The 11,503-nt window shown below is 35.3% G+C and overlaps 1 protein-coding gene across 3 annotated transcripts; it reads right to left on the reverse strand.

Annotated features, from left to right (window-relative positions):
- Positions 1-2,890: 2,890 nt before the first annotated feature.
- On the reverse strand, positions 2,891-11,299 carry LOC103707846 (glucose-6-phosphate 1-dehydrogenase, chloroplastic-like). Of its 3 annotated transcripts, XM_039128409.1 has the most exons (11): positions 10,935-11,294; positions 8,902-9,033; positions 8,188-8,414; positions 7,971-8,065; positions 7,657-7,771; positions 5,969-6,174; positions 5,750-5,899; positions 5,545-5,665; positions 4,822-5,051; positions 4,505-4,705; positions 2,891-3,426 (listed from the first exon to the last, which is right to left on the reverse strand). In XM_039128409.1, the coding sequence occupies exons 1-11, from the start codon at positions 11,125-11,127 to the stop codon at positions 3,177-3,179; spliced, it is 1,920 nt and encodes a 639-aa protein (XP_038984337.1). In that variant the 5' UTR covers positions 11,128-11,294; the 3' UTR covers positions 2,891-3,176. The 3 variants fall into 3 exon arrangements, with proteins under 3 accessions (XP_038984337.1, XP_008790747.2, XP_008790746.2); XM_008792525.3 differs by lacking the exon at positions 8,902-9,033 and having other exon boundaries at positions 10,935-11,299; XM_008792524.3 differs by lacking the exon at positions 8,902-9,033 and having other exon boundaries at positions 8,188-8,438; positions 10,935-11,293.
- Positions 11,300-11,503: the final 204 nt, after the last annotated feature.

Raw genomic sequence — 11,503 nt, forward strand, 5'->3', positions numbered from 1 at the left:
TAGAATTCTTATTAGAATAAGAATCCAAGATGGTCAAAGGCTTTCCAATGTGGTTTAGGTCCCGTTAATTGTAGAAGAATAAGTCTCTTCTCGCCATAATGACTCTTCAGTGTGTTCCATCTCTCTCTCTCTCTCTCTCTCTCTCTCTCTCTCTCTCTCTCTCTCTCTCTCTCTTTCTCTTGCTTGTGATTTACCTTTTGCTTTTCAATTTAATAAAGGTTAGATCACCATCTATTATTCTTTTTTTTCCCTCTATTTTATCCGTACTATGTTTCATTATGTATAACATCACATTATATAGCGCCTAATTACATCAAATGTGTACTTCTTGGAACAATAGAACTATTTTTTCCCTTTTGATAGAAGGCTTTTTAGTGTTAATTACAATAATGATACAGCTAGTTAATATATAACTAGTTCTGTCATGCATGCATAGATATGAGCATAGAGGTCTAATGGACAAAACATGTTATCTTGGCTAATTAAGTGTTTGGGATTAAAAATAGAAAAGTAACACATTTATAATACTTGAATGGAATGGATTAACTTGTAGTTTTAGATTCTAAGCATAATTGGAATAATCATCATTGCAAGATTGTTAAAACTGTGTTATTTTGTTGCTATTTCATCTTTTCTATTTGGCCCTTTCAAGGTTACAATACTAGCTCCAACCCCTTGAGAAGCAGTAGTCTATTTGATTGTTATAACGGTTATAATGACTCTGATTTGCCTTAAAAAAGTAGCAATTTAAATTTTTGTATTAAAATAATGATTATGATATGGCTATTCAAATATTGCAAGGACAAGATGAAAAATAACAACATTATCTTTTCATTCATTTGTCATTGGATAAAATACTATGTTTGAAAATGTAAAATAAATTTTGGAGAAAAAAATGTTAAACAATTGAATTTTAAAAATAATATTTATTAATAAAAAAGTATAATTAAAAATAATAGCCATTATTTATATTAAAAATATATCATTATAACACTAAATAACATATTGTAGTAGAGGTTACCTTTTTTCTATTATTATATATGTAATCTATCAAAGAGATTTTGAAACTGTTGCATAATTAGCTGCATTATATGGGTTGGATTGAGGTCAAGTCTGTAAGTCTTGATGGTGAAGGTAAATCTAGTTAAAGGCAGCCTATCTCCAACTTAACTATATATATTTGTTTGCTATTTATTTATGGATAATGTAGCCTTAGTGGATGAAACTAAAAGCAAAAATTAATCATAAGTTAGAACTATGGAAGAATACATTAGAATCTAATTTTTTTTTTACTAAATAGGATAAGATAAATTACATAGAATGTAAGTTTAGTAAAATAGAAATAAAGGTGAAGGTAGAATAAAAATTAAGGATTGTAAAGTTCAAGAAGAATAAACTTTATTTTTGCTTTATTATTTGGTATTTTTCTCTTTCTAGCACTCGTGCATTTTGTTCTTGCAATTCCACAGTAGGTTGCTATATACCACTGATCTGGAGGCATCAAAAAAAAAAAAGGGTGAAAGTGGAGAATAAGAAGTTAGGGAAAATTGTTGCCTTGACAGGAGATGGATGTAATTTAAACTCATACTTGCCTTTCCTCCCTAGTTATATGAAGAAAGACCATGGTAACTCATGTATATGAGTTACATCTTCTATGCTTCGTTGATCGATCTCTCGTTCTCTCTCCCAAAAAAAAAAAAAAAAATCACACTCCTACCTTTTCAATTATGTATGAGAATTAAACATCTAAAATCTTTGATGTTAGTAATCATTAGACTGATTTCGATCGGTTTTGAAAATTCCAACTGCATGAGATTGTTCATGACATCAGAAAAACTTCAAGCTGATCCGACGACTGTGAAGGGTCTAAGCCTTTGCAGAACTCAAGCGGGTCTAAATCTGGAACCATGTTGGACGAGTCAGGGTAAGAATATGGTTAACTCCATCCAGTAGTTTTGCATCATTTAACTGAGGTGCATGCAATGAGTCCAATAACTTTGCTTCTGAATTTTTCCAGTTGCTATCGCGTTGTGGCTTTATATAGATATTTCTTCGAATCTGATCTTAAAAGCATTACATGAGCCATACTTGTTTAATTAAAAACCTTGGGTGGCCAACCTGATACTAAGCAAATATGAGAATTAAAATCCAAATCCAAGCCAGTAAGTTACAGAAACATTGCAGATCTTGCAAACAAGCAATATGTATTCATGAAATTTATATGTGGGGGCGTAATTGAGCCAGGCTTGATCTAGCTTGAATCTGATCAATCTTGGTAGGAAATTAATTTTGAGCTTGAATTGATTTGTTTACCATTATTCCAAGCTTAATTCAAGTTGAATTTTGACTGAGCCCAGCATGAGCCTAGTCAACTAGCTTGATAATCCCAAAGTGAGCTAAAACAAATTCAAGCTTGAATCAAGCTCGGTTTAAGCTTGACTTACAACCTCGAGCTTGATTTCAAACTTGGCTCAAATCCCAATTAATATTTAACCATTACAAAGAAGAAAAATAGTTAAAACCTTAATCCAAGGATCCATTATTTATATAATACATAATTAATATAATATAAGTATATTCAATCTTGATTGAGCTAAGTCTAAGCAAGCAAAATTAATTATTGGCTCGGCTTGAAATCAACTAGCCTCTTTTCTAGATCCAGTTCCTCACACTAAACATAGATGAGTATAGCCAAAAAAATATTCGAACAATTCTCGAGTTGAACCTGAGCCAAGCTAGAGATGCTAAGTTGATTATATATATATATATAAAAATCAACAGCACCCCTCTTTTGTTTCCAATCTCATTACCACCACTACCCCCTACAAATAAAAAATTGTGAGTTAATATCCCTTGTGCAGAAAACTTAAAACACTAATTAAGCTGCCTCTACAAAAGGTAATGATCGCATTCCCTCAACACTCTTGCTATTTTCCAAAGAATTATTAGCCTTGATCCTTAGCAACTTTAAGTTCCCTATTGGTACAAGATTGGCATACAAAATTTTTATGAGAAGGATTAAATATCCATGCCATCTTAAACAATACATAACAAACACAGCCTATTCCTTATAGAAAGGATTTTCTCACCTTATTCTTGCACATTTCCACCCATCTCCACACTTTCTGGGATACGAATACAACCTCAGACTATAATTTTTCAAGGAATCACATTTGTTAGTGCTCAGAACTGAGATCGCCCCACCTAACATTGTACTTGGAAGCAAGGTAGTGTGCACCAACTGGCCCTCGGCTCCCGTAAGGATAAAGCTCCGGAGCTATCTTTTTCTCCTCCAACTCTTTCAGCAATGGAGTGAAGAGCGCCCAAGCAGCATCCAGCTCGTCGGAGCGAATGAAAAGCCTCCGTTCCCCTTCGATGGCATCAAGCAGAAGCCTCTCATAAGCATCTGGTATCTCTTTTGAATATCTAAAGCAAAATCCAACATGTTAAGAAATGAATGAGTTGCTTTACTAAACCAATGAGATAATATACTATTTAGATTGCAATGAAATCCTAATATCATGACCAAATGAGGGCGCATTGAGATTACAGAGTAATTTTTTTCATAAACAAGTAACAAATTGGCTGAAGAATTTGGAAAGCTATGCAAAGTGTTCAGATTTGGACTACCACTCATTCCCTAGTTACATATCCTTGAGGTTGATAGTTCAAATTTTGACTGTAAACTAATTTAAAAATGCATCAGGGTTTTACATAAGTTAACTCTTTTATCTACAATCGCTCTCGTTATAGATTAGCTGCTCATAACGGCTCCTCTTTTATATATTTGCAAATCAAGATCTCTGTTAGCTGATAAATACACCAATAAAAGCCTAAAATTAATTTTCTATTAGCCGTAGTAAATGTTTATCATGTTTCATCACATTCGTCCTCTGACCTCTGCAATTTGGAGCTTCTACTTGGTGAACTACATTTCTTCTTGACACTGTGGCCTCCAATTCTGAGATGGAATCAAGAGTTTAATACTAGCAATGTTGGCCGTGAGGAGCTTGAATTCGGCGGCAGCAATGTTTAATACTAGCAATGTTGAGAAGTACCAGTGACCCACTAGTTAGAAGTTACAAAGGGCCAAGCGAGGGGAGAAATAGGGGAAAAATGCAATAACTATTATATTATAGCTGATGAAAAGTTAATTTGGAGTCCTGTTGGAAAAGTTTTGATATAAGAGAAGTCTTAATCTGCAAATACATTTAAGTGGTCCTTGTTTGCAATTAATATATGGAGGGGTTATATCAAAAAATCATTTTACAAAATTGGCAGAATAAAACCTAACAATAAGCAAAGGCCCACCCTGCCCCCCTCTCCCTCCGCAACCAGAAAAAAAAATAAATCAAAAAAAAAAAAGCAAAAGAAAGAAAGCATTCCATTTAATTATTCTGAGAAAAGAAAAAAAAATATGGAACAAGATAGAAGGATCAGTCATATGATTGAAGTCAGGGGAATTATTATTCTATCAGTTCTCAATATAAACTTGTGCATGTACCTTGCTGCGTAGTGCAGATTCAGATTACTTCGATCCAATCTCATCCCCAAACCAGGGATTTTGTTATTGATTTTTAAGTAGATAGCCTCATCGGGTTGCACCCGGATCACAAGCTCATTTGTAGCTCGATCAAGGTCTGTCCCAAAACTCCTCTTGTATAAATTACCAGGAACATGCCTGAACTGTACTCTAATCTCTGCTCTGCATCCATAAAGAATTTCCAATTCTTTACTGATATCAAATCTGGTCAGAAAAAGGCAGATGCCCATTCCAACATAAAGACATAAGAGATCCTGGACAATTCAATAAGAACATACCGCCTAGTATGCAATGCTTTTCCAGCCTTCATAAGAAATGGCACTCCATCCCATCTCGCATTATCTATGAAAAGGGCGGCAGCAGCAAATGTCGGAGTCAGGCTGTCCTTGGGAACAGTCTTATCATCTGTGTATGCCGGGTATGTAATGCCACCCTTTGTGTGGCTTTTGTATTGCCCTATCACCACATTTTCTAGTTGCAATGGCCTCATAGAGCGTAGAACTTTCACCTGACATACATGGAACAACTCATAAGCACAGCAAGTTAAAACATAAGCTAGGACAGTCAACAACCTCTAGCTGTCAGCCAGGCTATAGGCTTAATCATCCATCATAACAGATTTGGACTTTGGATTAATTCCAAAGGGAAAAAATTTGTAACTCAGCAATGTTCAGGAAAAAAAAACAGAATACGGAGAAGATTGAAGACGTAAAGACAGAAACAGAGATAAGACGTTAAAAAATGACCCAAAAAAAGCAAAAGAATCAGAATAACATGTCTGCTTTACAAAAAAAATGTAATGTACTAAGAAAAGATTATGAAAGAAGATATGTGTGAACTTGTTTCCAATAGGTATGAGCTTGGCAACAAAAATATCATAAATAAACTTGACAATAATTGCAGAATTTTTTTTAAGTAGAAGATGCTGTGACTAGGATCATATATATGACGTAGCAAATAAACTAAGCACTAAGCACTGCATCTTTAAAGTTCAAAGATACCTTCTCATTTCTGATGTCCTCTGCATCCAAGCTGACAGGAGTTTCCATCGCAAACAAGGCTAATATCTGAAGCAGATGATTCTGCATGATGTCTCTGATGATACCATAGTTATCAAAGTACCTGGAAAAAAAAACATAAGAACAGATATAGGCTTGTTTCTCATGAAAATTAATAAAGTTTGAAGCTTATATTTGATAACCCCACCCTCCTCGTCCTTCGGTTCCAAAGTCTTCAGAAAAGATTAATTGTACATTTCTTATATACTGTCTTGACCACAGAGGCTCGAAAACAAGATTTGAGAAGCGAAGAATAGATAGGTTTTCAACCAGTTCCTTCCCCAAGTAGTGGTCAATTCTGTAAAACAACAAAAGTCAGTGACTGTGGGTCCTAAAAAAAAAAACCTAAATTCATGTATTACATTACCTGAAAATCTGGTCCTCCACTAGGTACTGTTTCAGGCCCCGTGTCAATGCAGCTGAAGACTCAGAATCCCGACCAAAGGGTTTCTCAACTATGACCCTCGTCCAGCCATTTGCAGAAGAAGCTGACTTGCTTGCACATTTTGCCACATCTATAAATATATTTGGAGGTATTGATAGATAGAAGAGGCGGTTTGAAAGCCTCCCAGCCTGCATAGATGCTTGTAAAATGAGTAACATGTTTCAATATTCTTTCATAATCTTTTCTACTCAATATCTTCTGAAACAAGTTGTCAAATGAGAAAATTATATGTAAATGGTAGAATTGTGTTAGGTTAAAACTGATTGATAATTAAGAAAAGGTGTACATGTCAAGCATTGTTAAACTTGATGTTTGGAATTTTATTTATTTGTGTTATAGCCAGAACTAACCAATGAAAAAGCATCAAGGCAATGCATGGAAGCATATAAGGTATACTAAACAGCCAAAGAGTTGGTTAATACGACTTTTATTTGCGAAACATTTAATATTACAAAACATGCATCATGAGGATATAAGTCTTCACAGTTCACACATATTTATTTTTTTCTCCTTTGGTTACGACATCAAAATTATTGACGGGGAAACAAGACATAAGAAAATCAGAATGCTGGATTTCTTATATTAAAGTGATTGTTGCCCCTCCAACTAGTCCTTTTATGCCAATTTCTAGCTAACCGGATAACCCATTTGAACTACTTTCTTATAACGGATAATAAAAGTTATAACAATATCACCCAAAAAGGCTTCACAACAATCTGTTTCTCAAAAAGCCGCAGAATGAAATGTAGAAGTTTCCAATAATTCAACACTTGCAATCAGGACTTTATTGCAAAAGTTGACTAGAAAACAAACTACCACATCATTTAAGGCCAATATATACCTTAGCAATGATTAATATGACATTTTACCACAACTATATCAGAAATAGGCACTGTAGGCTAGTAAAACTACCTATATTGGCATTTTAAGTTTGTCAAAAAAAAAAAACATTTCATGTATCAATAATTTTACTATTAGAAAAGAACTTGAAAGAATAGACACTCATACTAAAGCCAATGAACCCACTTTAAAGTCCTACTATGTAAAGTTGCAATGTCTGTTGATAGTGATAAAGCATTATCTTCAGAATTCATCATCTCTAATAGATTCAACTTCCTTATTGCAAAAGGCTATTCGCATAATTAAACTACAAGACTTCTATGAAACTTCCATATATTTATTGTTAGAATGAATATTCAAACAGTAGAAGTCAACTCTACCAGAAAAAAGCGGTAGAAGTCAATTATGAAAGCTGGCAATAAAATTGTGGACATATTGTGAACCCATATTTAACGTACTACAATGATTTTATAAAAAAGAATAAAAATCTTTGCAAAAGCTCACATGAAGGAAAATCTACATTAAGGCAATAACCTAAGCCTAGAACAAATCTAGGTGCTCTTCAATAGCATCATTCTTTTTTTTTTTTGGTATAGAGCATCATTCTTTTGGGAAATAGATGAACACCAGCAACACATGCAAGTAAAATAATATGATATAACAAGCTTTGAACAATATCAAGATTGTATCTCACCCATGGACAAAAACATTATAAATTGCATAACATCTAATATATTAAGACGTTTATCATCTGAAATGAACTGCATTACCTCATGTTCATTTAGCTCTTTGTCTAACTCTGCAAAATTTTCCTCAGAACCATATTGACCTGAATGGTAAAAACATCTGCTTAAAAACTGCTCCATCTTTTCACTACAATTCTCCCTGAAAAGTCAGCAGAAACCTTCAGCATTAATGGAAAGAGTCAAATGCAATTCCCACAACGGACAGTATTACCCTTAAAAACAGAATACAATTAAAAGTGATTTAAAGATAAGTCCAAAACTAAATCCTAAAGCACTTTATTAAAAGTGGAAAACATAAAATTGGCTGAAGGTTGAAAAAAATTCAGAGTAGCAATCACCTTTTATCTATTCTGCAAGTGAGTGTTCGGCTGACCATGTTTCTTAATTCAGCATCTGTCATCTTACTCCGAGCATAGCCAAAAATCGTGAAATGCTGCAGATATACAAATCTACACATTATGACATTCTAACATATACTAATTAAAGAAAATTAAAATATCAAGGTGGTAGTAAAATTGACTATATAGGGAAAAAAAAGAACTTTAGTAATCAGACCTCAGGGAGGCAGTCTTCATAATAAAGTGCAAATAGTGCAGGAAATATCTTCTTCTTAGCAAGGTCTCCAGAGGCTCCAACTACAGTGATACTAACTGTAGAGTCCTTCTTACTAGTATTAAGTATTGCTAAATCTCGATGCTCCTCTGCAGATATAGCTGATGACACACCATTTTCCACTTTCTTCAAATCAATTTCTTTTTCAGGGGAAACAGGTACGGTTGCAGCTGCTATGCAATACCAGTAATGACCTTTTAGATAGGAAGATTTCTATATAATGTTTTTGCTTTCAAAAAACACTGAAAAGTGAAAGAAAAAATATACAGGTAAATAGAATCATGGTGATTGAAATGAAATGTAATTGTCAATCAAAAATATAGAGAAGGGATAAAAAGGGTAAAAAACAGAAGGAATACAACATCCCAAAGAGGGGGGAAGATTGTTACCAACAAAATTAAATAATTTTCTCTTTTGAAAATTGCTAGGCTATCTGAAATAGAATCCAGATAAAACATAAACAGCGTTAATTGCAGTCGCAAACTAAAAAAAAATACTAATTTGAAAATTATATGGCCAAAAAATAGATAAGATTCAAATGGTCTCATCATATTATAAAAGGAAATTAATTAATTCAAGTATATTGAAGAGGTGCCTTCTTCTACTGACAGGATTTTCAAATTCTTACTATCCTAATAAAACCCAAGCTTTACGTACCTTTATGACCAGGTGTTTTTGGTCTACTAATATGGATTATAACACTCTTTATCAAAGCCAGCCAGGCATCTAGTATTTTGAGAGAAGGACATGCCAGTGCCCACAAATCCTCAAATTCAGAACCTGGCTCTTCTGCGAAATGTTAGACCTAATAAGCACATCAAAAACACCAATTCTACATACAGAAAGCTAAATTATTTACTAGGATCATAGGTTCATCACATCATAATTCTATTTGAGTCCAGAGGCAACCTCCCCTAGTAAAGTGGATATAACTTTCTCTCTTTTAATATCCTATATAAAGGGCTTGATTTTTTTGGTGTTGTAGCAAAAGAAGGTTGCACCCTCATAGCTCAAATTTTAACTTTACTAATGAGGACAAAAGTTATGGACTATGTAGGTTTCCTTCTCCTTCACAATTTTTTCATCACCTCTAACTGCACATCCATTTTATTGCTAAACAGGGCATATGATGACAAACAATCCTATACAGCCCTATCAGCAGCATATGCCACACCAATGTCTTACCGTTCCCCTAGACATTTTAGCACTTTGCAATTTGCAGCAACCATACCTTTGACACCACTATCATCATTTCATCACTATTTATCCCTATATCATGACCTGAATGTCACCTCCTCTTTACATGAATGCTAGCTATGTCTCCAACTTTCCTCCCATAGGTCCCATTAGCAATGCACCTCCACCATATCAACACCACTAGTCGCCCTCCAGTATCTTGCCTCACACCACCCTCCATGAAGAATGCTCTACTCTCAAAACAATCACTGCATTATGCACTATGACCCTTTATGATCATGTCAATGCCAACCGTATTGTGGATGTGCTGTATAATGTTTATGATGGTTGATGAGGAGTGCAGGATGTTGGAGTAGATATGTGAAATGGGGCGATGCAGAAAATTGTGGATAGCATTGAACTTGAGATAGCAGCAGCGGGTCTCGCAGTATGGACTAATGAGTTAACTCAATTCCTAACTACGATGAGAATAAGCTGATCATTGAGATCTTGCCCATCAAATAATATTGGTTGGTGACAGTAAATACATGAGAAGCTCCCCCAAACTAAGCATCAGTTACTTATTATCTAATACTAGAGAAAGCAATACTTGGTGGCTAAACCAACCCTAAGGAGAAGGAATTACAGATGCTAGAAATGAATCTAGTCCTATACATGCCAATACAATCTTAAGAGGAAGGGAGATCTTTTAACAACCCTATGCAAGGAGCTGAAAGCAGTAAATTTATGTCTTCTATCTGCGCAATCAAAAAACCTTCAACAAGCCACCAAGAAGCAGAGTCAGCAGTGGTGATAGATAAACACTTGTTCAAGTGGAAAGCCAAAATTTTGAATAGGAAAATTATAAGGCGTAAACCTTCCCATAGAGCAATACTTGATATAAGAGTCTAACAAGTGCCATATATGGCAGCTAGCCATTTAATCCCAACATCTGATTCATGGTAAAATATCATACACAAAACACTTGAGGATACATGACATTAATCATAAGTTCGAAAAGTTTTGCCATAGAATCTTAACCCTTCTCAAATTGATCTCCTATATCCATAATACAGAAGACAAGAAGACCTAGCAGAAACTAAGACAAGTTTAGAAAACACTCGAATTGCATGCAGCCCCTGTCAAAATTATTCCTCTTGAAGTAATATTCCTCAATTGATGAAAGAAACCCACCGTAGCAACATTGTCATCGGGTATCCATGCTCTTGGGAAGAACTTCCAATCCAGTGATAAAAATTCTAAGTGCAAGGTTACACAATCCAAATCATTAGTTCACCAAAAACAGTTCTTTCTTCTTTTTTTCCTTTAGGGTTTTTGAATTGAGAGGGCCTAACAACTCCAAGTCGGAATCTTTCCCTGACCATCTCCTAACATTCCTATATTTCTTCCATGAAAACTACATGAATCTAATCAAAATTAATAACAGACGAAACCCAGACAGAAAAAACGAATAACAAATAGGGAAAAACAGACGGAATGGATCGAAAACTGACCCTCGTGCATGGAAACAACGTTCCAGTGCCGATTTCTAGGCGATTGGGAGGGAATCTTCTCCGAAAAGAACCGCCTTGGAAGGGGAGGACAGGACGGGGAGGGCGAAGCCGCCGCCACCCGCCGGCTTCTGGGCCCAGGAGAGGGGGGAAGGGCAAACCAGGAAGACGGGCATTTCGGAGAGGAAAAAGCCATCTCTCTCTTCTCTCAGGCGTCGGAATCTCTGTGAGGGGGAGGAGATTTGAAGGGAGAGAGCCGAGGAGGGGCAGAGCGTTGGATGTATCGTTCGAGCCTTTGGGACCCCCGAAGAGCTGGTCTTTTTTGGCGTATGAAAAGTATGGAAATCTTTGGAGAGAGAGAAAGGGCAGAACACAGACGGCTGCCATATTTGAAAATTGGGATTTCATCAGCAAACTCTTGTTTGTATCCTGATAATCTGTACTAAGACTTTAAGAGTTGTGCTTGATGCATGATCATCTTGACATGTACTTGTGGGCAGTCCCATTTACTTGTTTTTACCTCCAAACATGGCTTAGACCTAATGGAACTATTTGTTTCAATGTCAACTGTC

This window comes from Phoenix dactylifera, chromosome 7 (genome assembly GCF_009389715.1).
Source record: "Phoenix dactylifera cultivar Barhee BC4 chromosome 7, palm_55x_up_171113_PBpolish2nd_filt_p, whole genome shotgun sequence".
Taxonomy (NCBI): domain Eukaryota; kingdom Viridiplantae; phylum Streptophyta; class Magnoliopsida; order Arecales; family Arecaceae; genus Phoenix; species Phoenix dactylifera.